This window comes from Hemitrygon akajei, chromosome 16 (assembly GCF_048418815.1).
Source record: "Hemitrygon akajei chromosome 16, sHemAka1.3, whole genome shotgun sequence".
Taxonomy (NCBI): domain Eukaryota; kingdom Metazoa; phylum Chordata; class Chondrichthyes; order Myliobatiformes; family Dasyatidae; genus Hemitrygon; species Hemitrygon akajei.
Genome location: NC_133139.1, coordinates 74,869,987 through 74,897,978, shown reverse-complemented (window position 1 = coordinate 74,897,978; position 27,992 = coordinate 74,869,987). Strand labels below are relative to the sequence as shown.

At 42.8% G+C, this 27,992-nt stretch overlaps 1 protein-coding gene across 1 annotated transcript in view; it reads right to left on the bottom strand.

Moving 5' to 3' along the window:
- Positions 1 to 1,186: 1,186 nt before the first annotated feature.
- Positions 1,187 to 27,992, bottom strand: part of LOC140740409 (C-type lectin domain family 4 member A-like) — a 45,319-nt gene continuing 18,513 nt past the window's right edge. Inside the window, exons 3-5 of the mRNA XM_073069546.1 lie at positions 25,683 to 25,754; positions 15,126 to 15,271; positions 1,187 to 2,170 (exon numbers count right to left, since the gene is read on the bottom strand). Of these exons, the coding sequence (XP_072925647.1) occupies positions 2,159 to 2,170; positions 15,126 to 15,271; positions 25,683 to 25,754 (230 nt within the window). The 3' untranslated portion in view covers positions 1,187 to 2,158. The remainder of the gene's footprint in view (positions 2,171 to 15,125; positions 15,272 to 25,682; positions 25,755 to 27,992) is intronic.

Genomic DNA, 27,992 nt, shown 5'->3' with positions numbered 1-27,992 from the left:
AAGCAGGTACACAGGAGATGTCAGGGGAAGTTTTTTTCCGCAGAGAGTGGTGAGTACGTGAAGTGAGCTGCCGGCGACAGTGGTGGAGGCGGATACGATAAAGTCTTTTAAAAGACATTTGGATAGGTACACGGAGCTTAGATAAATAGAGGACTATGGTTAACATTAGGTAATTTCTAAGTAAGTAGGCTGAGAATTGACAGATATTCAACCCGGAGAAGTGTGAGGTGATACACTTTGGAAGGACAAACTCCAAGGCAGAGTACAAAGTAAATGGCAGGATACTTGGTAATGTGGAGGAGCAGAGAGATCTGGGGGTACATGTCCACAAATCCCTGAAAGTTGCCTCACAGGTAGCTAGGGTAGTTAAGAAAGTTTATGGGGTGTTAGCTTTCATAAGTCGAGGGATAGATTTTAAGAGACGCAATGTATTAATGCAGCTCTATAAAACCCTAGTTAGGCCACACTTGGAGTACTGTGTCCAGTTCTGGTCACCTCACTATAGGAAGGATGTGGAAGCATTGGAAAGGGTACAGAGGAGATTTACCAGGATGCTGCCTGGTTTAGAGAGTATGGATTATGATCAGAGATGAAGGGAGCTAGGGCTTTACTGTTTGGAGAGAAGGAGGATGAGAGGAGACATGATAGTGGTGTACAAGATATTAAGAGGAATAGACAGAGTGAACAGCCAGCACCTCCTCCCCAGGGCACCACTGCTCAATACAAGAGGACATGATTTTAAGGTAAGGGGAGGGAAGTTCAAGGGGGATGTTAGAGGAAGGTTTTTCACTCAGAGAGTGGTTGGTACGTGGAATGCACTGCCTGAGTCAGATACACTAGTGAAATTTAAGAGACTATGGAGGAATTTAAGATGGGGGGGTTATATGGGAGGCAGGGTGTGAGGGTCGGCACAACATTGTGCGCCGAAGGGCCTGTAATGTGCTATACTATTCTATGTTCTAAATACATGTTCAGTACAGCTTTGTGGACCGAAGAGCCTGTATTGTGCTGCAGGTTTTCTATGTTCTATGTTAACTAAGAAAACACACAGAGCACAAAAGCCAGAGAAACAAAACTCTTTAATTAGTCATCAGGATACTAGGTACAAAGTATAAACGTTTTACTTTATTAAAATTATTGGTATAGGAATAATATTAAGCTTGCAGACAGCATCATTAATCTGGTTTAAGTTCCTAGCTGTTACCTGGAATGGTGGGGAAGGGGGCGTAGAGGAAGAAGTGAGCAAGGTAGGGTTGAGTTGAGGATAAGACGATGAAGGAAACGATATTCGACCATGTGAATACATACTAAGAGGTTAACCTGCTTGAAGAGCTCTGAGCCTATTGCTACCAAAGCATTCATTGTAGGAAAACCTCAGTTAAACCAGTTTCAGCCAGAGATGGTCTTATTAAAGAGATTGGACTTCTGTTAAAGAACAGCGATTGCTTTGAAAGTTTGTACAGGCAGAATTGTGTTTCTATGTTCAGAGTAAAGTAGGAAAAGTTGGGGAGGGATGATAAGGAGAGTACTGACGAGTGGATAGTGGCAGTTTGATCTCTCTAATCTGATTAGGTGAAAGGAGAGTCCTTCTGCAAGCCGTTCATTTTACATTATAGCAGACAATGGGAGGGTGGACTGTACAGAAACAATTCTATTCCTTGGAGTAATACAAATTGCAAACCATGTTTTCAAATGACACTGCAGGATTAGCTTTCACACGAAAGTTGTTTCCTGAAGACCAAAACTGAGGTGATGAACAAAGAAGTGCTGCAGAACACGCACCATTACTAGAAAAAAGGACGTGTGCTCAGTCAGGAAGAGCCATGTGAGGATCTTTGAATTGCTGGGCTAGTTTATACGGTTAAATTTGAATATCAATAGTAGACGTTGGAACAGCTGCAATTTCACGAGGGGTTGGGGGCGAATGAGAGTTCTGGCCACATCATATCAATCTCTTCTCAGAGCTGATCGCCGGCTATGCAAACGCAGTAGATTCACAGGTTGATTCGTTTCCTACTTTGTCACCACTATAAGGAGAAGAAATTTTCACTCTGCTGGTTTTTCACATATGCTGTGATACGGTATAAAGCATGAGCATATCGTCTGTCCATGTGAAGCGATGGCTATGCAGCATTTTGAAAAAAAATGATTACAATTATCATTCCAGAACCTGTGGGAAGAAAGAAATGTGGAGATGATTGAATAGCCACATTTTCATAAATCAAGAAAAGTACTCTTTTACACTAGTACGCAATGTGAGGGTTTTCATACACAGTTGATTGCTAAACAGTTATGGAGCGATCATTTTTAACAGCGATTATGTTTGACACTTGTGCTTGAGCGTAAGTGCTGAGACTGTGGGTCGGAGGATTTAGCAGAGGAATCAGAGCGGAGTTACAGCTAAGAGCAGGCAAGAAATATATGTCCTCAATCTTGCAAAGTGAGCGATCAGGAAAACTTCAATTTGCTTGATTTAAACAAATTTGCCCAGGAGCTGAAGCTCAGGTTGGATGCACTCAATCACATTTGATGCTGTGAGCATCATTCAGAAAACGACCCTATGTATGGATCATTGGGATCTCTACTGGGGAAGCTAAAAACTGTACTTGGTTGTATCAGCAATACAGTGGAGTAAGGGGAACTAAAGAGGCATGAGAGAGGGGTTGGCCAAAATTTATTGGAAAAGAATATCTGTAGGGATGACGGCAGAGCAGCAATGGCTGGAATTTGTGGAAGCAATTTGGAAGGTACTGGTTATATGTATTCCAAAGAGGAAGAATAATTGGAAAAGCAAGACGACACAACCATGCCTAACATCCAAAGTCAAAGCCTACATAAAGGCCAAAGGGAGGGGGGGGGGGCATGTAATAGAGCATACATTAGTGCGATGTTGGAGCATTAGTAAGCTTTTAAAAACCAACAAAAGGCGACTCAAAAAGTCATTCAGAAGGAAAAGATAGAATGTGAAAGTAAGCTATCAATAATATTGAAGAGGATACCAAGGGTTTCTCCAGATACATAATGTGTAAAAGAGAGGCAATTATTAATATCAGACCACTGGAAAACAATGCTGAAGTGGTGGTAATGGGTGACAAGGAATAGGTGGACAAACTAAATAAGTATTTTGCATCAGTCCTCACGGTGGAAGACACACGCAGTATCGTGGAAGTTTGAGATTGTCAGTGATAAAAAGTGTGTGAAGTTGCCATTTATAGGGAGAAGTTTCTTGGTAAACTGAATGGTCTGAAAATAGGTAAGTCACCTGGACCAGATGGTGTACTTTTCAGGGTTGTGAATGAGGTGGCTGATGACCTTTTTAGAATTGCTATATTCTGGAAATGTTCCTGAAGACTGGAAAATTGCAAATATTACTGTACTCTTCAAGAAGGGAGAGAAGCAGAACAAAGGAATCTTTTCACCACTTGATCTGACCTCAGTGATTTCGAAGTTGTTGGATTCGGTTTTGGGGTACTTGGAGCAACATGATTAGCTGGGACTTATTCGGCATGATTTTCTCAACGAAAATCTTGTCTGACAAATCTGTAGGAATTCTTTGAAGAAACAACAAGCAGGTTTGGAATAATGAAGAAGGCTACAGAGGGACCTATAAAGATAAGGAGACTGGGGAAAGAAGTGGGAGATGGAATACTGTATCCAGAATTGTATGGTAAAGCAATTCATAAATGGAATAAAGCAATATACTATTTACTACATGGGGAGCCAATTGTAAAATGTGAAGTGCAAAAGGAATTCGGAGTCCTTGTGCAGGATTTCTTAATTATTGACTTCCAGGTTCACTCGGTTTTGAGGAAGGAAAATGGGATGATGGCATTCATTTCAAGAGGCATGGAATATAAAACCAAGGATGTAATGTTATGGGTTTACAAAGCATCAGTGAGCCCTTGCATGGAGTATTGTGAGCAGTCTGGGGCCCCTTATCTTTGAAAGATGTTCTGACACTGGAGAGTGTATAAAAGAGGTTCAGAAGAATGATTCCAGAATTAAACAGCTTCTCATATGAAAAACTGTTGATGGACCTGGTACTGTATTCTCTGACAATCAGAAGAATGAGTTGTAACATAATTGAAACCAATCAAATGTTGACAGAACTCAATAGAGTATATGGGGAGAGAATGTTTACTATGTTGATTGATTCTGGCACCAGAAAACACAGCCTTAGGAGGAATTACATCAAATTAGGAGGAATTTCTTAAGTGAAAGAGCAGTGAAGCAGTGAAATTCATTGCTGAAGGTGATAATGGAGGCCAAATCCTTACATATACTTAAGGCAGAGGATGACAGATCCTTAATCGGTCAGTGTATGAAGGAATACGGGGAGAAAGCAGGAGACTGGGGCTGAGGGGTAAAATGGTTCAGCCATGATGAAATAACTGAGTGGATTCGATAGGCCAATTGGCCTAATTCTGCTCCTACGTATCGTGCCTATAAAAAAGTATTCAGCATCCCCTCCCCACAAAAATTGTCATGTTTTTTGTTTGTTTTACAAAATTAAATCATGCTGGATTTAATTTACCTTTTTTGACACTGGAAAAGTTTCTTCATGTGCCAAACTGACAACAGATTTATTTAAATTGGACTAAATTTATCATGATTATTAAACACAAAATAATTGATTGCATAATTACTTACCCCTTCAAGTCAAAATTTAGTAGATGCACCTATGATAGTATATACAGCCTTGTGTCTGTGTGAATAGCTCTCTATCAGCTTTGTACATTTCGACACTACAAATTTTCCCCATTCTTCTTCGCAAAACTGCATAATCTCTATCAGATTGCGTGGGGATCATGAATGAACAAAGTATTTCAAGTCCAGCTACACTTTCTCAATTGGATTGAGGTTTTATTCTGACTTGGCCACTCCAGGGCATAAACTTTGTTTTTTTTTAAGCTATTCCTGTGTGGCTTGTGCCTAATGCTAAGGATCATTGTTTAGTTGCAAGATTTCTTGCAGAGTACATCAGGTTTTTCCTCCAGGATTTCCCTGTATTTTGCTGCATTCGTTTTGCAGTCTTTCAGGGCTTTCTGCAGTGAACCTTCGCCACAGCATGATATAGCCACCACCATGCTTCACGGGAGGTATGGTGTGTTTTTGATGATATGCGGTGTTGGCTTTCATCAGACCATGAAGCCTTCTTCCAGCTGACTTCAGTCTCCCACATGCCTTCTGGCAAACTCCAGCCGAGATGTCATGAGAGTTTTCTTCAACAGTGGATTTCTCTTTGCCACTCTCACGTAAAGCTGTGATTGCTGAAGCACCCGGGAAAAAGTTGTTAAGCACTGTCTCTCCCATAGAACATAGAACATAGAAAACCTACAGCATAATACAGGCCCTTGAACCCACAAAGCTGTTCTAAGCATGTCCTTACCTGGGAAATTACCTAGGGTTACCCATAGCCCTCTATTATTGTGAGCTCCATATACCTGTCCAGGAGTCTCTTAAAAGACCCTCCACCACCAATGCCAGCAACCCATTCCAAGTACTCACCACTCTCTCCGTTAAAAAAAACTTCCCCCTGATAGCTCTTCTGTACCTACTTCCAAGCTCTTTAAAATTATGCCCTCTCATGCTAGCCATTTCCACCCTAGGAAAAAGCCTTTGACTATCCACATGATCAATGCCTCTGATCATTTTATACACCTCTATCAGGTCAACATCTCAGCTACTGATGTTGTAACTCCTCCAGCGTTATCACAGGTCTCCTGTTGGCCTCCCTCATTAGTCCCCTTCTGCACAGTACCCAATTTTTGAGGACAAACTGCTCTAGATTTACAGCTGTGCCATAGTCTTTCCATTTCTTAATGATTGACAACTGTACTCCAGGGATATTCAATGACATTCAATGACATTTCCTATATCCATTTCCTAACTTGCGCTTTCTAATAATCCTTTCGTGGAGTTACTTGGAGTGTTCTTTTACCTTCATGGTGTAGTTCTTGCCAGGATCCTGTCTCGCCAGCAGTTAGACCTTCCAGATTGAGATGTGTCTTTGTATAATCAATTGAAACACCTTGTCTGTACACTAGTGATTTCATTTAACTAAGTATGTGACTTCTAAAACCAGTTGGCTGCACCAGTGATGATTTATTGTGTCACATTAAAGTGGGTGAGTATGTATGTAATCAATTATTTTGTGTTTTGTATTTGTAATTAATTTAGATCACTTTGTAGGGATCTATTTCCACTCTGACACAAAAGAGTCGTATTCTGTGAATCAATGTTAGAAAAGCCAAAATAAATCCACTGTGATTCAATGTTGTAAAACATTCCAACATAAAAATCTTTCAAGAGGGGTGGGGGGGTTGTGATTTATTCTATAGGCACTGTATATCTTCTGGTTTTATATGATGAGAGAATTTGCATGTGGGGATTAATACATGCCTGCACAAGGTATTGTACAAACCCCATTTCCAGAAAAGTCTGGATATTTTCCAAAATGCAATAAAAACAAAAATCTGTGATATGTTAATTCATGTGAACCTTTATTTAACTGACAAAAGTACAAAGAAAAGATTTTCAATAGTTTTACTGACCAACTTAATTGTATTTTGTAAATATACACAAATTTAGAATTTGATGACTGCAACACACTCAACAAAAGTTGGGACAGAGGCATGTTTACCATTGTGTTTCATCACCTTTCCTTTTAATAACACTTTTTAATTGTTTTGGAACTGAGGATACTAATTGTAGTAGATTTGCAATTGGAAATTTTGTCCATTCTTGCTTGATATAAGACTTCAGCTGCTCAACAGTCCGTGGTCTCCGTTGTCTGATTCTCCTCTTCATGATACGCCATATATTTTCAATAGGAGATAGATCTGGACTGGCAGTAGGCCAGTCAAGCACATCCACTCTGTGTCTACAAAGCCACGCTGTTGTAGCCCGTGCAGAATGTGGTCTGGCATTGTCCTGCTGAAATAAGCATGGACGTCCCGGGAGGAGATGTCGCCTTGATGGCAACATATGTCTCTCTAAAATCCTAATATACGCCTCAGAGTCAATGGTTCCTTCACATACATGCAACTCACCCATGCCGTGGGCACTGATGCACCCCCATACCATCACAGATGCTGGCTTTTGCACCTTTCGCTGATAACAATCAGGATGGTCGTTTTCATCTTTGGCACGGAGAACTCGACGCCCGTTTTTTTCTGAAAATTAGCTGAAATGTGGACTCATCTGACCACAACACACGGTTCCACAATCTTTTGGTTCATCTGAGATGAGCTCGGGCCCAGAGAACTCGCCAGCGTTTCTGCATAGAGTTGATGTATGGCTTCCTCCTTGCGTAATACAGTTTCAAGTTGCATTTCTGGACGTAGCGACAGACTGTGTTAAGTGACAATGGTTTTCCGAAGTACTCCCGAGCCCAGGTAGCTATAATTGTCACAGTAGCTTGACGGTTTCTTAGGCAGTGCCGCCTGAGGGCTCGAAGATCACACGCATTCAACAGTGGTTTCTGACCTTGCCCTTTACCCACTGAGATGTCTCTGAATTCTCTGAATCTTAATACAATACTGTAGATATTGAAAGACCTAAATTCTCTGCAATCTTGCGTTGAGAAATGTTCCTTTTGAACTGCCTAACAATTCTCTCATGAATTTTGGCACAAAGGGGTGAGCCATGACCCATCCTTGCTGGCAAAGACTGAGCCTTTGATGGACGCTACTTTTATACCCAGTCATGATACCTCACCTGCTACCAGTTAGCCTGCTTAATGTGGAGTCTTCAAAACCGGTGTTACTTGAATATTTTGTGCACTTTTCAATCTTATTTTAACTCTGTCCCAACTTTTGTTGAGTGTGTTGCAGCCATCAAATTCTAAAGTTGTGTATATTTACAAAATACAATTAAGCTGGTCAGTAAAACTATTCAAAATCTTTTCCTTGTCCTTTTGTCAGTTAAATAAAGGTTCACGTGAATTAACATATCACAGATTTTTGTTTTTATTGCATTTTGGGAAATATCCCAACTTTTCTGGAAATGGGGTTTGTAGTTTAAGAGGTTATGTTCAGGCGGAATTTATATTATTAATGCTGGGACACTAGCCGGATCCTGGGGTTTAATCCCACAGTTGCCTATAGCTCCTTAAGCAAAAACAAGCTGCAATGTGAATCTCCAATTGATCTCGTTTCTTCAGTGTTTCTAATACTGGAGCTCACAAAGCAACAGAGATATCTGGTTGCCATTCAACGCCAGAGATATGGAGCAAAACATGAAATTTGAAAGGAACTTACATTCTTGTTTTAGATAATGAATAATCTGTTCCATCCACCCAGCGCCACATATTCCCATATGTGTAAGTGAGCCCAATCCAGTGAGAATTATAACGGATGGCTTTTCTTAAAAACTCCTGCCAGAGAAACAAAGGCATCAATGGTTGTCGATAGTATTTCTAACAAAGTTTTTACATGGTGAAATTCGGACTAAGGTCCAGCTATTTAGTTCAAACCCTTTGCCCTTTCTGTAAATGTTTGAGAGGAACAGGAGATATCAGCATGTTACATTATTTTGGTTGGTTTGGTCTTTGCCATTTTCCAATCTTCAAGAAACTGAAAGGTCAAGGCCAGCGACAATATTGAACTTTCAACTACGGAGGAAATGTTACCTGACTAACCATGATAATTATTTAATCTGCTTTACATCTCAATTTGGTTGATTCTCTGACAGGTCAATCCACCTATAAAAAATGCTTAATTCTTCCTGCTAATCTGAGGAAGAGCTCCAGACGTTAAACGCAGCTGAATTCTCATTCCAAAAATAAAGCCTGACTGGATAAGTCTTTCGATGTTCCCATTTCTGTTTCATGTTGACTGCATTTCCACTGCAGAATCTGTAAGGAGCTTTTGCATTTTTTAACTACACCCAATCAATGAACAGGGTTCATTAGCAATTGTGAATGAACCAGGCTGGATAAGCTGAGCCTATTCGTGGAGCAGCCATTGTGTGAGTCAGCCAGTGTTACAAAGTGGTTGCTTTGGATTTGGCTAATTGGGCTGGGATGAAGGAAGTACCTCATAATTTATTTTCTTCTCCTGTATTCTTCATTCTTTGTCCGTTAGACCATGATTCAGTGAAAATGGCTCTGAGAGCTGTGTTGTTTTCTTTGGGTGAAAGGTGGGAATTCTGTGAAAACTCCACGTCTGCACCATGTGCAGCGAGCTGCAGCTCCTCAGGTAATGTTTTATGGAACTGGAGCTGAAATTTGATGACATTCGGCTCATAACGGGAAACTGAGGAGGTGGTCGATAGGGGTACTGAGAAGTAGTCACTCCTAGGTTGCAGGAGGCAGGTGACGCTAAGAAGAAAAGAAAGGGAAATGGGTGGCCAGCACTGAGTACCCCTCGGGCTGTTTCCCTACAATGTAAGTAAGCCATTTTGGATATTGTTGATGGGGATGACCTATCAGGGGAACCGCAGCAACCGGGTCTCTGGCACTAATTCAAATGCTGTACTTTAGAAGAGTAGAGAGGTGGAGAGCACTGCAGGAGGATCATCTATAGCTGGAGGTATAGAGAGGCAACATTATTCCTGTGTGGCCATGATGGAGACATCGATATCATATGTTGCCTCATAGGTTCCTGTGTCAGGGATGTCAATTTTAGCATGAAAAAAACAGATTTTAAGAGAAGGAAAAGAAATGGAAAACAATAAAAGGGCGCATTACAGTTATACCAGTCTAAATGCGCAGATGACTGTTGGAGCTCACCGCTTCTAGAAGCTGGGTCTAACTGTTACTCACAGCGCTGACTTCTCAATACTAATCACTGGTACAACGTCCCATCTCAGACTTCTTCATCTTGCAAAGCATCCCTTGTAATCATGTCTTGCCATCGGATCGAGTCCTAATGGAGACTCTCCCAATGTCTCTCCTTATCTCCCACCAAAAGGCCACGAACAACACCACTATCCGTCACAAAATTCTCTCTGCCCAACTCTCTCTAGAACCTTATCCCGAGGTTACCATCCTGATTGGTTTGTACAACATTCCTAAGTTGGCCGACATTGCCCTTTATGTTCACTAGAAAGCAAAACATTCAAACAGTGGGACACACTGCTTTAGAGTAAACTAATGAAATAGCACACCGTATAGCAGTAACAATCTGAACCAGAACATTACATTCTCCACCCACCAAAAATAGCCACGTCCTCAGGAGTTGGGAACTTATTAAACCATTATTAATAATACAGTATCCAAATGAATTTCATGATTTAATGACCCCTCCCCACCAATCCATTTGCAAATAGCAGTTACTTATCTCACTATTAGCATAGATGCAACACTCTGTTCTGCTGTGTATCATTTCCGAGCCTCTCTGGCAGTTTCTTTCCTGACTCTCAGAGATCTTCCTATCTCATCTTCAGCTTCTTAGGCCTCAGGCACTCCTTATCACTGCTACTGTCTTCCTGGTGAGGCTACTCCACCCACTCCCACTTTCCTCTCACAGTCTTTCATCACGTCTGCCTGTCTCGTGGTGGTCATCTCTGCTACATCTGAGTCAGGCCTGGGAGATTCAGGAAACGCATAGCTCACCACAGTTTCTTTGTTATCTGAGTCGGTACAGCATTCAGTAGTTGGGCCCTTTTCAGATCTTTCCCCGATTGCCTATCTGTTCTCCTTTTGTGCAGAGTTCTTCTACTAGGTGAACATTCTCTGTCAGGTTCTGGGTCAACACACACCTCATTGCCCAAGGGTTAAAAGTGATTCCGATGGAGAATTTTGACAGCGCCTTTCTCACTCTTTGGCTTCACCCGGAAAACTGGCACATTTGACATTTAGGTCTCCACTACGTAAGTCTTAGACAACCAGCATTCAGCGAGCGTAAGCTTACCTGGTAGCCTCAAATTTCTTATAAAACCTCTGTCTCCAGGCAACAATTGAGAGAACCTACTCTATTGATCACACTTTGTCTTGTCTACAGTATTTGATTTTGCTTAGAAGCAGAAACTGCTGCTAGGTCAAAAGCTGTTTGCCATTCTGTAGTTTATGTCAGACACATAATTGATATGACTTCCGTGGCAAGTCTGCACCACCGGCTCCAAAACACAGATCTACAGCAATCTCACTTAATGACTGAACATCAAATTTGATAGCGAGTATATGGCAGTTTAATTCTTTGTACAAATGTAGAAGTCTACCAAATGTCCAATATGCTGATGCCACTTGTTCTTTTTGCTGACATCCTGTGTTCCAAAGTGTGTTATAACAATGTGAGGTTCAACATTTCAAGCTGGGGATCACCCTGAGGGTGATATGACGTGGTCCTCGACTATCGACTCCAGGCTTGCTCAATATCTCATATATGAGCCGATTCTCAAATTCCCTTCCGCAATCACACCGTTTTCTTCTTGGAATGCCATAATAAACAAAATGCATCTTCCGTAACACTTTGGCAACTGCGGATGCTCTCTGGTCCTTGGCTAGAAAGGCTTGATTATATAGGGTGAGGTGATCAGTGATGAATAAGCGATTTGTTGCATTGCTGGAATCAGACTCTATGGAGAGGAAATATATACACACTAAATCAAGTGTCCCTACACCCTGTAAGTGAGATGATGGAGCAATTATCATATTATGCGTCTTCTGCCGAATACATTGAATAGACGACTTGCAGTGCTCTTCAACCTCAGCGTTCATTCTGGGCCAATAGAACCGATCTCAGACCAATACGTCCCTTCCCCAAGGGCCAGTATCTATACAGAAGCTGATTCAAAGGATGGCCTACTCTGGAGTTCTTCATATATCTATGGTAGTACCCCAGAATCCAAGGTGTGAACGTAGGGCAATGACTTTCCTGGGCCATGACCATGTTGTCACCATCTCTATCTTGGACGGATCCATAGCAGCTCTGTTATATGAGACTATGTCGGATAGTCAACACACATTCGTACTTTCCCATTCTTCTTCCTCGCCACCACTATGGATGATGCATAGGGACTCAATGACTCAGTGATAATTTCCTTCAGTTTGCAGCCAGACATCATCCATCTTTGCTGAGGCAAACAATCCAGGCCTTCTCTGAAATGGCTGTCCTCTGTTTCTTTTCGAACAACCCACATCAAACTCATCAGTAGAAATCTCAATATCTCAATATCTCTCTCTGTGTCTCTCCTCCCACCACCCCTCCCCACCGAGTCCAGCATGAAAGACCAGTAACCATCGTCAGAGCTAAAGCCCCCACATTTCTAGGCACTGAATGGCATCAATGGCAGATGCATCAAATACTGGTTGTAGAAGGATTTGCAGAGTAGAGTAATCGGGGAACCTCTGACCAGTAAGGCTCAAGCATAAATACCCTCAACCGTACGAATACTTACAACTTTGGAATAGGATCTGCACGTTCATGTTTTTCTTGATACTTTGTTTTGAATATGTTCTCTCCGAGACACTAGGTCACTTCATTACTGAGTCTCTCCGAAGTATCTCAATTTCTTTTTCTGTTTTAAGCAACCCTTGGGGTACTTTCCGAAGGTTTTCGTGTCCTGCACACTCCCGCTTGAAATATCCATACTCATCACAGCTGTAGCAGAAAATACCAGTCTCTTCCTTTGTCAAGATATGGCTGTCAGCAGCAGCCCTCTGCCTAGGAGACCCTGCCGGTGGGTCCAGTTTTGTATCGGAATTGTCAAACCGCGTGGCAGCAGTAACCACTATGACCTGAGATGCTTCAGCTTGCAGGATTTCCACTGCATTCTGCAAAATACCTGCTTTTGTGGTATCAGGGGTCACATCAACAACAAAGGCTAATGCTGAGGAATTTGTCCTGCTGGTGGAGGCATCCAGCTCCTCCATCCTATTGTCTTCCTTTCTTAGTTCTCTGATCAGCACAAGAAACGAGGGATTGGGACGAGTCTCATGAATCATTCGAATGCTTAAAGCAATCACTTGGCATGACAGCCCACTCTTCACAACTAGCTCCATCATTAATCAATTTACCTCAGCCAGATGAACGGACCCGTTTACAGCACAAGCCATACAGCTGTTTTTCCGGACAGAAAATTTCTACCCTTTCACCTGGAATGTTTGGCTGAACCTCAGTAAGCTCTGCTGGGATGTCGGTCGAGTCAAAAACATTTTCTCACACTTATATGTAGTCCCCACGTGTGGCCAACAGGTTTTCTACCTTTAGGAACCTCACCACCTCAGCAGACAGACCTTTTAAACTCTCTACCAGTCGCTGCCTTTTCATATTGTCTGAATAGTGCCATTCAACTAGGAACTGAGATGTCTTCTCCGCCCAAGGCACATATACATCCTCATTATCTGGAATGAGCTTGGCTCCAGAGAACATCCTCAGCCTATGATAGCTTTGGTTCTCCGCAGGTACACGTTGGCGTTCATCTACCATTGATATAATTGCCAAAACCAGCTCAACATTTCCATCAACCGTTGAAGGGCCCTTTGTACATTTCACATCTACCAACTCTTTTCCCTCACTTTGAGAACAACTTGTCTTTAAAGTCATCATCCTCTGCTACATTTCTCCCTTCTCTAAAAATAGGGACTACCCATGGTCCCTCTCCTTCAGGTTCTCCTAACATGTTGGGCAGAGCAATTTCAGTTACATCAGCGCTAGTCTGGACTAACAAGACAACTTTACCAGTCACTTGATCAAGCTGCCCTTCAACCAGTGTAACGTTCCCCAATACTTTTACAGAGCTCTTTATTTAGCCAGAGAGTAGTAGATCTGTGGATTTCGTTGTCATGGACAGCTATGATGACCAAGTCATCAGATATATTAAAGTCAGAGGATGATAGATTCTTGATAAGTCAAGGCATAAAGGGTTACTGGAGAATGCAAGAAATTGCAGCTGATAGGGAAATGGATCAGCCATGATGAAATAGTGGAGCAGGTGCGATGAGCCAAATGGCCTAAATCTGCTTCTGTATCTTATGGTCCTATGGTCGATGTCATGTCAAGGATGCCCGTAATTAGTGGAGCTTCTTTGTGTTGGTTGTGTGCCCTGCAGCCGCTTGTATTGACCATACCGACTGCTTGGATTACAGAAGTGAGAGTGTGCTCATCAAGTGCAAAAGAAGAGATAGTTTTAGAGTACCTGCTTAAATCTTGGTAAAATGAGATTTATTGTCTTTGTTGACTTCTTGTGTGTTTTTATGAAGAATTGTAGAAATATTTTCAATAGAGAGTGTGGCATCACTCTTGTTCTTTGTGTCAGTGGTAGATATGTTTACAGAAACAGTTGTTCAAAATACCCAGTCTCTAGCCGGATTACTGGAGTTACATCGTTCTTGTGGCTGGCTCAGTATTGTTTCTGGATAAATGTGATTAAGAATACTCTCAGTGATAGTAAGGATATTGTGTACATAGTTGGGTGGGTCCTTTCAATGGGAAATGGTCATTGCGTGTTGCGAATACCACATAAGCTATGAACAATGACTAGCTGATCTCTCTGTCATACTTTATGTATAAAGGGACTGCTTCATTGCCTGAGGACTTATGAAATGGCTTGGATGATTTGGATGTTTAGTGTTGAATATACTCACTTTCCACATTAAGATGGAAGGAAAGAGTTATTAAGCCTAGTTAAGTGCTTTCAAAATTACATGGGATCTTTCTCCTGAGCAGGTGAATACTGTAGTTAATATTAAATGTCAAATGCTGGAACTGGAAATAGCATAGATGATACGCCTTGGTCGGGATAGACCAGATGGTGCAAAAGAGCTGATTTCCTGCTCATTGATTCCATAAACCCATGAATCTATACCTGTCCTCTTGGAGTATCCAACTATTAGATACAAGACTGTACTGTACAGCAGGAAAACCTGCCCAGCAGAAGTCCAAATAAGACCCCAGCAATCCCTCTGTTCTTGTCGTGCAGTGTTGCCAGATTTACCGTTCAGCACCGAGACAATCCATACAACATTATTTCATAGGATAACCAGGAAAATCTGACTGTCTATTAATATGCAGATAGTTTGAGTCTGTTCTCAGACAGTTTCCACTGGAATGACCACTGGGTGACAACACTTTTGTTTCATAGCAAGAGCAGAAAGGATATGTCCCCATGACACGACAAAATCATTGCAAAAATGACAAATCCCCAGATCCAGCGAGTTTAATCACATCCTAAATTCCTACCTCTTCCGCAGCATTGTTAACGACCATTAAATGGGCATTCATTGATGCACAGGATGCATTGGCTTGCTCCCAGGTTTCTTTGTTTGAGGAAAACAGATAGCAATTTTGCTTGAACTGAATCCATTGTTTGGAACAAGAAGGCAAATCTGAGAAAACATTGAAGAAAATTTCAGAAAACTACTTTGAAGGTCTGATTTTGATCGGCTAAAGTTATATGGTAGCAGGGTCCACAGGAGAAGGAGAAACATTGAAGCATGTAGAGAGCTAGGTTGAAAATGCATGAGGACAGGATGTAGGTAGAGGGCAGCTGAACAAATGGAGGTCAGGACGGAAGGTAGGCAGGGAGGGAGGATAAGGATGGAGTGCCATTGAAGCGAGGGTGAGGAGGTTAGAAGGAGTGGGCGGTGAGATAGAGGGTCAAGGGTGTGCAGATGGACTGCATCAACTGCAGGCCATGGAAGAGGAAGTGAAGAAAGGACGAAAGTGTGGTCACTGAGGGAATGGCTGAGAGAGGACGAGTGAGGAAACAGAGAGGGACAAAACAACAGCAGCAGATGACTGGTGAGCAAGGGCCGAAGGGTCGAAGAAATGTCTGGAATGAAGCGGGCGACACAGGAAATGGGTGAGGGAACTACGGGAGACAACTGGACGGAATGAGAGCGAGGCAGGGAGAAGAGATGTAAGCAAGGCAGTAGGATGGTGCTAAGGCGAGGAATAGGACAGAAGGCAAGAAAGATAGAAGGCGTCAAGAACAGGTCGGGAACAGACTGATTTGTGGTAGTAGCTGGAGACAAAGGCAAGGCAGAGGGAGTAAGAACGCATAAAAATAAAGGGGATTTGTGGTAGAATTAACAAGTATAAACATGATCAAAGTATGGCAAGGCAGAGTGATCTGTGGAGCGAGAAATAGCAAGGAAGAGTAGTCGAAGCAGGCGAAGTGCAAAGAGGCAGCAGATGATGGAGAGGCTGAAGTGGTGGTGGCTAGCAACACCTTAATGAACAGGGTTAAGAGTGGTAACAGAGGATACCAGTCAGAGGACCAGAGCTGGACAGAATAAGTGGGCATAGTTGGGAACATGGAGTAGAGAAAGGGCCTGCAGAGTGAAAGGGTGCAGAGGTTAAGCTGCGAAACATGGTGAACATGGTGCAGTGCACGGCAAAGTAAACCAGAGAAGATGGTGCTGTTAAAAGGACAGAGAAGAGGATGGGGCAATGAGTGTATGTTGAGAGAGGCGCAAATCTTCTAGATGAAAGAGAGGAAGTGGTGAAGAGGAAGGACTGGGGACGAGAACTGAATGTCAAGGCACTGAGAGCAGCAAGCAGATGAGTGGAAAAAGGAAGTACGTTGATGCAGTGAAAAACAAGAGGTGAAGGAGGCAGAGATAAAATAGATTAATGAGGATTGTGGTTTGGGCGAGTATTCGGCATTGTGAAGGAGAGAGCAGGCTGACAAACAATCGTGACGGAGGGAGAGATGATCGAGTTAGGATACTGAAGGGTAGGCACAGAGAGGCGGGAAAAGGGGGATGTAGTGAGGATGGTGTTGCCAAGGGACAGGAAGGGCAGGGGAGTTGAGAATGTGCGGGGCCAAGAGAGGAAAGAGATAGATGGGGTTTGTGTGTGCATTGGACAAGGGGCTCTGGAGAGAGAGGAGACACAAGGAGATAGAGAATAGGTTGCCGACAAAGAGAAGAGACTTCGGTGTCATGGACGATGTAAAGGGGAAATAAGCCATTAGAATGCAATGGATGATGTGTCAGAAATCTTAGTAATGGGAAAACGGAAGGTGAGATGTCAGCAAAGGTGATGAAGGGATTCAAGGGATAATGGGGGGTCAGAAATGGAGATAGATTCGAGAGGTGAGAGTAGGCTTCAGTAATGCAAGATGATGGTGGGCAGTAAACAAAGGTAACATGAGGGAGGAGATGGACTGTTGATGAATGATCCTGGGAGGAAACTGAGGTGGTGGGATCAAAAGAAAACAGAGAGACTGATAAAAAAAACACACAAAATGCTGGCAGAACTCAGCAGGCCAGACAGCATCTATGGGAGGATGTAACAGCGACGTTTCGGGCCAAAACCCTTCATCAGGAGTGAAGTAACATGGGATGGTCGTTGTGGGGGGGGGGGGGATAAGAAGTGGGGGGAGGGATAAAGTAGAGAGCTGGGAAGTGATAGGCTGGAGGGAAATGGGCTGGGGGGAAGGTGGAGAATTATGGGAAATAAAAGAGAAAAAAGGTAGGGCTGGGGGGAGATATTATAGTGAGGGGGGGAAAAGAGAGAGAAAGACAACCAGACTAAAATAATAGATAGGGATGGGGGTAAGGGTGGGGGGCAGGGGTATCAACGGAGGTCAGTGAGTTGGATGTTCATGCTTGCAGGAAGGAGGCTACCTAGGCGGGAGATAAGGTATTGCTCCATCGACCTGCGTGTGGCCTCATCTTGACGGTAGAGGAGGCCATGGACAGACATGTCGGAGTGGGAGTGGTCTGTGGAATTGAAGTGTGTGGCCACAGGGAGATCCCGCCACTGCTGGAGGACCGAGCGCCGGTGTTCGACGAAACAGTCTCCCAGTCTGCGGCGGATCTCCCCAATGTATAAATAGCCACATCGGGAGCACTGGATACAGTATATCACCCCAGTTGACTCGCAGGTGAAGTGGTGCCTCACCTGAAAGGACTGTCTGGGGCCTGGGATGGTGGTGAGGGAAGAAGTGTGGGGGCAGGTGTAGCACTTCTTCCGTTTGCAGGGATGAGTGCCCAGAGGGAGGTCCATGGGGAGGGATGGGGAGGATGAATGGACAAGGGAGTCGTGTAGGGAGCGATCCCTGCGGAAAGCCGAGAGTGGGGGAGAGGGGAAGATGTGGTTGGTGGTGGGATGAGACTGATAAGCTGAAACAAGGGGTCGAACAGCAAAGACGAGGGAAGTAGACCAAAGAACGAGGGTCAGGAGAGTGAGTGGATGCCTGACATAGAACTGCGAAAACCAGGGATGCAAAGAGAATGGTAGGGGAGTAGAGAGAGAGACAGGGTTAGCGGAGCGGCAACGAAGGCGAGAGAGGAGGAGGATGGCCATAGAGGGAAGGCGAGGGGCTGGAGGCAGGTGAAGGTTCAGAGAGGGTGGGTACTGGCAGAGAGAAGAGATGAAAGCAGATGTACAAAAGGAGGATCAGTTCAAAGGAGCATGTGGGGCAGAGATGAAAAGAGAGGTTAGATTAGCAATCTAACCCACCTCCACAATACCTCTGTAATAATCGATTGGTTTCTAGCATGAACAATTGTAAATGAGAAATGTTTATGACAACTATTGAACTTACTTTCCTTCAGCAGTGAAATTTCAGTTTGAAGTGAGTTGCGGTTCTTTACGAAGTTTTTACTAACTGAAAGAGAGGCATTACATTAGGCCATGTATATCCGTTCTTCGATTAACTAATTCCTGCACTCACTCCAATCTACTTCGAGTCCACAGTGATGTTCGCCAATGCATTATTGGTCAGGATGTGAAAACAGAAATCTGTGGCCACATTGGTATTTGGACTTTGTATTGATAACAGAGATGGTGGGGGGGGGGGGGGTGTGGGGGGGGAGGGGGAACGGTGTGTGTGTGTGTGTGTGTGTGTGTGTGTGTGTGTGTGTGTGTGTGTGTGTGTGAAGTAGACTTCAGAAAGTATCTAGTATCCACCTACAATACATAAACTAATCGTATAACAAAAATGTGCAGAAGACATATACTAATATAACACTGCCACTGAACTGCTCCTCCAATAACCCAGACAGCGTTGAAAAATCTAATACTGTGGGGCATGATTGAAAGTCAGAATAGGTGCTTTCCAGGTGGGTATGAGGAGTAATCTTTTACTCAGAGAGTGGTAGGTGCCTGGAATATGCAGCCTGTTCTGGTGGTAGTGACAGATACATTAGAGGTTTTTAAGAGACATTTATGTAAGCATATGATGTAGGCAAGATGGAGGGATATTGTCTTGAGTAGGTTAGAGGGAGTAGTTTCTGGGTGATTTGACATGCTCTTTAGTTCCTTCAGCAAAATATTGTGGACTGAATGGCCTGCTCCTGGGCTGTACTCCTCTATGTTCTGTGTGGTTGTAAAATCTGCCTTGGGTAGCAGTTGAAGTATTACGGGGCCTGTTGATAACATACAAGGTCTCTGGAAATATTGCACCAACTGTAACACCACAGTTCATCCATGGATTAAGGTAACAGTCGAGGAAAAGCTAATTGATCACTCTACCGATAGAATCTCCAGAAATTAAGTGAGACACAGGATCCGTCCATTGGCAGAGAGACCTAATGGTATACCAAATAAAGTGTTTTGCTGCCAATTGATTCCTCAGCATGGAACAGCGATGCATCTCTCAAATAACACTGAGACTTGGGAAGCCTGGATTTACCATAGCCTTCACAGACAGGTGAAACAAATCAGGCATGGCTTACTAACTGGATGAGTGAAAGTAAGAACAAAACATCATAGATACATCAAAATAGGAGTTCCTAATTGTATCCTTCAGACTGACCCATTATGGCTACTCTGTTCAAAGCCTTGTCTCCTCTTCTATGATAGAACATAGAATAGTACAGCACATTACAGGCCCTTCAGCCCACAATGTTGTGCCGACCCTCAAACCCTGCCTCACATATAACCCCCCACCTTAAATTCCTCCATATACCTGTCTAGTAGTCTCTTAAACTTCACTAGTGTATCTGCCTCCACCACTGACTCAGGCAGTGCATTCCACACACCAACCACTCTCTGAGTGAAAAACCTTCCTCTAATATCCCCCTTGAACTTCCCACACCTTACCTTAAAGCCATGTCCTCTTGTACTCAGCAGTGATGCCTTGGGGAAGAGGCACTAGCTATCCACTCTATCTATTCCTCTTAATATCTTGTACATCTCTATCATGTCTCCTCTCATCCTCCTTCTCTCCAAAGAGTAAAGCCCTAGCTCCCTTAATCTCTGATCATAATCCACACTCTCTAAACCAGGCAGCAACCTGGTAGATCTCCTCTGTACCCTTTCCAATGTTTCCACATCCTTCCTATAGTGAGGTGACCAGAACTGGACACAGTACTCCAAGTGTGGCCTAACTAGAGTTTTATGGAGCTGCATCATTACATCGCGTCTATTAAACTCTATCCCTCGACTTATGAAAGCTAACACCCCATAAGCTTTCTTAACTACCCTATCTACCTGTGAGGCAACATTCAGGGATCTGTGGACATGTACCCCCAGATCCCTCTGCTCCTCCACACTACCAAGTATCCTGCCATTTACTTTGTACTCTGCCTTGGAGTTGTCCTTCCAAAGTGTACCACCTCACACTTCTCCGGGTTGAACTCCATCTGCCACTTCTCAGCCCACTTCTGCATCCTATCAATGTCTGTCTGCAATCTTCAACAATCCTCTACACTATCTACAACACCACCAACCTTTGTGTCATCTGCAAACTTGCCAACCCACCCTTCTACCCCCACATCCAGTTCGTTAATAAAAATCACAAAAAGTAGAGGTCCCAGAACAGATCCTTGTGGGACACCACTAGTCACAACCCTCCAATCTGAATGTACTCCCTCCACCATGACCCTCTGCCTTCTGCAGGCAAGCAAATTCTGAATCCACCTGGCCAAACTTCCTTGGATCCCATGCCTTCTGACTTTCTGAATAAGCCTACCATGTGGAACCTTGTCAAATGCCTTACCATTGTATTGAATTCCCTGATCTTTCAAGAAAAGTGCGCGTTGAGTATCTTGTCTTATGGATCTGACTGAACTTTTGCTTTTGAAGAAGTGACAGGGAAGGGCATTGGGGACCATTGCTGAGTTGTATAATCTTTGGAATGTAATCATGTATACCCTCTGTAAAAGATCCAATAATCGTATTTCTACAATAGGCGGATAATCTTATGAAGAATAATTTACCACCCTCGGGGCTACTCCACTTTTAATTAACCACTCTAATTTTGTTTTCCATAGGTATTACTTTTTTAAAAATCCTGCTGTGTCTAATCTGTCATGAGATACGTAGTGATTTCAACGTGCACACCATTAAACTGAACATTCCCTCCTTCTTGATGCTCCCACTGGTGGAATCATTTCGCCATCTATCTGTAATTTCCACTCAACATCAGCATTCAGTATTCTAAATAAATAATTCTGATATACCTGATTTTGCTACTCTTGATGGAACAGCTTCATAATTACAGGGACCAACCTAATGCCTCTTTTCTGGCTGCATTTGGTGTTATTATTTATTTTCTTAAGCAAAGGAACCAAAAGCTCATAGTGCACTAGAATGGTCTAACCAACATCTTATCAAATTAAAACAATTTTCCTCAATTGTAACTACCAACCCACCAGCAATAAAGACCCTTGCGTCACTAACAGATGTTAAACATTCATAATTAATAAAATAACCTCATTGTCCTCTCTCTTACTTGCAATATTTTCCCAGATATGCATTCTTCACCTTACATAGACTAGATAAGGTGGATGTTTCCTAAGGAGGTGGTGTCCTGAATTCGAGGGTTCAGTCTCTGAATTGAGTTGTGACCCTATAGAACAGAGGTAAAGAGGACTTTCGTTAAGCCAGAGAGCTGTGGATCTGTGAAATGTTCCACTACAGGTAGCTGTGGAGGCCAAGATCAGGGGTATACTTAAAGCAAAAATTGATATTTTTCTGATTGGTCAGGGCATCAGAGCTTATGGTCAGAAGGAAGGATTCTGAGATCAGATACGATTGAATGGCGGAGGACTCGATGGGCTGAATGGACTAATTCTACTTCTATGTCTTATGGTCATATTATCTTACCATCACGTTACCCTTCGTGAACTGCATAATGTCACATATTTTCATTTTAAATTCTAGTTCAGAGACTCACTGACATAATCTATCTGTATCCTCTGCACAATACAGATATCGAAAGCTGAACGTGTACTCCCACACTTTGACATTGCATTCAGAAATACTACGTTGACTAAGAAATCTCCCAAGAACAATATAATTAGTAGACATTACTAGAACCTTGTAAACTATCTACCTAGCTCAGCCAGGTTTTTTATCTTCCCTCGACTAACATAGACGTTTGATATTTGGCCAATGGGAGTGGAGGCAGGCAGGCAGGCAGGCAGAAGGCAGACATACTTTATTGATCCCGAGGAAAATTGGGTTTTGTTACAGTTGCACCAACCAAGAATAGAGTAGAAATATAGCAAAAGTGTAATAAACCATTTTCGATTCTATTAATTCATACCTCACTCGATTTGACAGCAGTGTAGTTGAGAATTCAGTTAAATGCCAGTACATAGTTGGGAAATGAATAAAATCTAGATTTAGACCAATGCAGGATCACATAATACTGTAAGTTTGTACTGGACTGTGGACTTCCCTTATCTCCTAACCTGAAATCCTGTGTGCTCTGAAACGGCCACTGTCAGAAAAGAATGAAAAGACAGCAAGGAGTCGAAACAAGGCACAGTCACCTCAAAAATGGTCTAGATTCCTGTTCAGTGGTGGCCCAACTTTCAAGCACTTATGCCACTGAAACATTTCAGGGGAGCATCGTATAAGCAGGAGGTAAGATTCGCGTTGACGCCTTAGGTGAAAATGCATGAATCTAATGGTAAAATGAATATAGGGAAATACCTATAATGACCATATTTCTTCTTTATACTATGGAGACGAAAACATACTTTTGAAGTAAAATCACGAACAAAAAATGTCGGACCGAAACAACGCCCACACTCTTTTCCATAGATGATACGCGGCTTGCTGAGTTCCTCCATCATTTTGTCTGTGTTTCTGCAGTAAACTAATGGAGTTCGATGAAATGCTTAGGTGAGCAAATATATACAGCTACGTGGGGAACTGCTAAATCATCGGCAGGGATGTAAGAAGTACACTGGAGGCAATGGAATGGACTGCACAGAGGCCAATGAAGTAGTTTTTTTACTAAGTTTCTAGATGATGACATTGAACTTGGCATATTCACAGTGTTGGCATAATTTTCCCTCATGAAATCGCCACAATCTGTTCAGCAACCCCCATATCACAACAGATAACAAACTCCCCACCTTTCTATTGTCTCACACAGCTTCATGCCTTTCTGCCAGAATCACCGTTTCTCACTTCACCCATCTTATTCTACTTTCCCATACCTGCATTCTGTCGTTGGCAATGTCAAATCAAAACCAGAACCTCATCCGTACTCTAAAATTCACCAGTCTCATCATATTTGCCTTGCCTGTGGATTCCAACTTTGTGGAGCCATTTAACATCACAAAATGGTAGCATAATGTCACAAGTCTGGGGAGTGATACCAATGACCTGAAATGATGCCATACAACAGGAAATGGTAGAGCGGGGATGGGTGGCGGTTTATCGTCCCATCACGTGATCAATAACACCCTGAGAGCACTGCTTCCTTCCCCTGAGCATCTCTATGGGTTCGGGTAACATAACGGCAGCAGTTAAACTTAAGTATCCCACTCTTACTGACTAAAATTTAAAATCCAAGTGGAATGGAGGACAGTAGAGGAGGGTACTGAATTTCTACGACATTGGGCTCTTAGCAATGAATTATGATGCAATAGTGGTAACCCACTGGAGCTGATTAAATTAACTTTTGGAATGATAAGATACGTGGTTACTACATAGGTTTTTCCAATAACAGGGGCAGCGCTGTCTTTAATAGCACCAGACGTTAGTCATTCTGTAAGTACAGCGATTCAAATATTGCAAGTTTTAGAGTATGTAAAAGAGGACAATGTAGCCAGGTACTGAAGTTGAATAAGTAGACGGGGAGGCTTGGATGAGGGTGGTGGAGGGGAATGCTGTATATTCCGTAAATAAATGATTTTGGCATTGCCGGAATCCTGGAGGAGCAGGGAAATGGAGGTCCCATCCCTGCCCTCTATGATTTGTGGAGAAAGTATTGTCTGCGGAATAACAGACGGAAGCTGTTGAAGATGACGTCTTATATTTCAAGACCTCTGCAGATAAGCCCTCCTTTTTTCATCTACTACATTCCTCGCATTCCATTCAGGATTCGCTACGAAAGGCCATGGCCAATATATCCCAGCAATGGAAATCGGGTGGTGGTTAGCGCCTCATTGTTGTAGGAATGCTGTCATTCAACCTGTATCCCTTTTCTCTGTAAATAGAGTGTGAATGATTTCCGTGTGAAGAAATATTTGAGGCGTGGCCACATGCGTCAGTTTGCATTTGTGTGTCCCTGTGTGTGTGTGGAGATGGTCTTTATGATAGTGAATTAGTTGGGCCTAGCCCATTTGCCTTTTCCTACTCAGTTGCTCTCTGATAAGTCTGCTGTTTTTGTTTGAGAAATTAACTCTCTTTGTGGAGTTTTTGACGTTCCATACAACATTTTAAAGAAGTTCACAGCCTGGCCTTTAATTGTGTTTTCATCTTCAGTTTGCTTCTTATTTCTCATGTCTGTTTAGTTTCTTTGTTTCTTGTTCTCTTTTTTAATCTGTCCTATGCTTATTGTGTCTTACTCCGTTACCGTGTTACTTGTTTCCACATGCAATTGCTTTTCCAGGCAACTTATTTCATACCGCCCATATGAAATATGAGTTGATGGGATTGAAATTTGGGTCGTTTTATTCTCGATATTGAGATACCCACATTGCAGAGGGAATAAGCATTTGAGCTGAAATTCATCCAGTTCCACATTTTGTGTTGCTAAATATCCAGTGAATAATCAGAGACAAGTGCCATTGTACCTCTCTCTACATTGCAGAATGACAAAGCAGTGGAAGTTAACTTGGGGTGGGAGATCTTGCGATACATTCCTCTGGATGGTGTATGAAGTTGCATACTGCTCCAGCCGATCTCAGCGCAGAGTATTGTAACAGCCTTTAGGGATTTGACCCTTAATAACTCTGGTTGAGTAAGTGCTTTTAGAGCTGGTGTTGTCCAACCTACCATTTATTGAATTGGAAGGTACTGATTCTTAAAAATGATCACCCTACCTGACAGAGTGTTAGCATAGTTTGCTGTTGGGTACAGATACAAGGTGCAATTTGGATGTCAAGAGTGAGCAGAAACAATATCCTCGAATGGTTGTCTCAATGCCAAATGGCGTTTTGAAGGTAAGCACTTTTCGGGTGGTGACTGGCATGTACCGCACTTGCAGTTCCTAACCCAACCCCTGGTTCCCGCAGTTCGGTTGCCATGTGGTGTCATAAGTATATCACCCCAGTGCCATGGACGAGCACCTTATTCATGCTGTTTGGTAAGAGGGCTATAACAGGGTCGGTGGAGGGTCTACGAAGGTGAGAGAGGAGGAGGACAGCCCTAGAGGCCAGACGCAGGTGAAGGTTCAGAGAGGGTGGGTACTGGCAGAGAGAAGAAATGAAAGCAGAGGTAGAAAGGAGGAGCAGTACAAAGGAGTATGTGGGGCAGAGATGAAAAAGGAGGTTAGATTAGCAATCTAACCCACCTCCACAATACCTGTGTGATAAATTGATTGGTTTCTAGGATGAACAATTGTAAATGAGAAATATTTATGACAACTATTGAACTTACTTTCCTTCAGCAGTGAAATTTCAGCTTGAAGTGCGATGACTGAGTTGTGTTTCTTTTCCAAGTTTTCACTAACTGAAAGAGAGGCATTTTATTAGGCCATGTATATCCTTTCTTCGATTAACTAAGTCCTGCACTCACTTCAATTTACTTTGAGTCCACAGTGATGTTCTCCATCGCATTATTGGTCAGGATGTGAAAACCGAAATCTGTGTCCACATTGGTATTTGTACTTTGTATTGATAACAGAGATGGTGGGGGTGGGGGGGTCTGTGTGTGTGTGTGTGTGTGTGTGTGTGTGTGTGTGTGTGTGTGTGTGTGTGTGTGTGTGTGTGTGTGTGTGTGTGTGTTAGAGAGAGAGAGAGACATATACTAGTTGTAACGTTCTCGCTCGGGTGTAACAAAACCTGAATTAAACGTCGAGTTAAACCGTAGTCAATGAAAACAAGGTTGCAGTAAGATTAACCATTTACTGTTCACTCTTCACATTAACGTATGGTGAAAACTGTTGATAAAACAATACAAGATTGGTACAGTATTTGTTTCCTTCTAGATATCACATTTACATCGTGAATACTTGCAAAGGTAAAACTACAATAACTACATTACATTAAAGTGCAGCATACAGTCAGAATCTACCTACTCCATTGACTGCTTTAAATACACTTCAACACAAACTATCCCGACTCTTTAACTAACGAAAACATAAACCTTATCGACCGTCGTTACTTTTAACAGAATCAGCGTTAACATTTTAATTCAACATATTGATTATCTCATGACTTACAGCGTTGCTTTCACTGTGTTTCTGGTGCATAGAAAGAAAACTCTGCTTGCGCTGAACTGGCACATGTCTGGCCCCCACCCTTGCGTTTATCCCAAACCAGTATTTTCCCACAAGACGCGGCAAAACCGGATGTGACGTCATCGCATGCCGCGATATATTACAGACAAATGAATTTACTTAAACAATCCTAACTTTAACTAAAAAATGCTAACAAACGAATTACTAAGCGAAAATATTATAAACTAAATAACTGCCATAAAGGCAGCACACTCCCCGCTTGACCTTCGTAAGGTCACAATGAATATAATACAAAACTTCAGTCTCTAAATCAGTCATTTATCAGTCAGATAGACTTGGTTTGGGAAAGAAGGTGTCTGTGCTAAAGAGGGTGTTCAGAGTTAAGGTGGAGTTTACGAATGGGGAGATAACTGTTGTTGTGGAGGAGAACGGAAAATCTGTAGTTCCCAAATCGAAGGGGAAAAAGTTAAAGTCTAGATTGATGCCTGCGCATCGATTACAGGTTGATTTGGAATGTAAAGGGGCCACACACGCTATTGTTATTCGAGAAAGCGCTGTGAGGAAGCCGAAATTTAAATGCGGCCGGAGAAAAAGGTTCGAACTAAAACACATCAGCCTGTATGGTCTTGACAAAAGGGTTAACCACCTGTGTAGCATTAAGGAATTGGGCGGAAATTCCCATGATGGACTAGGTTGGGGACACGGAGTTAAGAGGATAACCCTCGAGGAAAGGAAAGGCGGGAGAGTACCTCGCCAAATTACTCAAGTTCCCCACGGGGGGACTCCCCGGGAAAGAGAAGAGGGTTAATAGAAATTGTCATTTTTAAACAGCGACGCCGGTTGTACGGGTTTGCGCCCAAGCTGGTGACTAATAAAGACAACCCTTTTGGAGACCTGCCGGTGAAATAACACGACCGAAACGATTAGTATTTGTATAAACTTTTGTAGATGCACCTAAGCTAAGATCACACCTCCTTAGTTGTGTTGCTGAAGAAAATAAATTAAAATAGGTGGTTATTGAGCTGAAGTTTGGTGCTACCAGACTGTAGTACGGTACGTGATGTTAAGATATTAAAGAAAGGGGCACTGTAATTGTTACCTGTTTAGATACTGACTGGAATGTATAACGGTAGTACTCTGTGAAGAGAAAAGCTTGTGTAGTATGTTAGAGTCCAAAAAAAAAAGATCCTGTACCAACTTGTTTTTTTAACCGCTGGTAAAAAACTTTTAAGAGGGGAGGTGTCATGACCTCAGCCCCCTCCTTCAAGAGAATCGCAAGATCGCTATTAATTTGGGTCTTGGACCCAGGAAATGAGAGACAATGCCATGGAGTTGACCATTGTTCTAAGAGGCACCTGTGTGAATTGCAACTCTATAGTACGTGACAGATATCAGGGACATGGACACCCTCGGGCAATGTGGTGTGGGGATGGCCTCACCCTACCTTGATTGACATTTACAAATCTGCCAGCCATGATAAAAATGAGACTGCTGGAGGCGGTACTCCA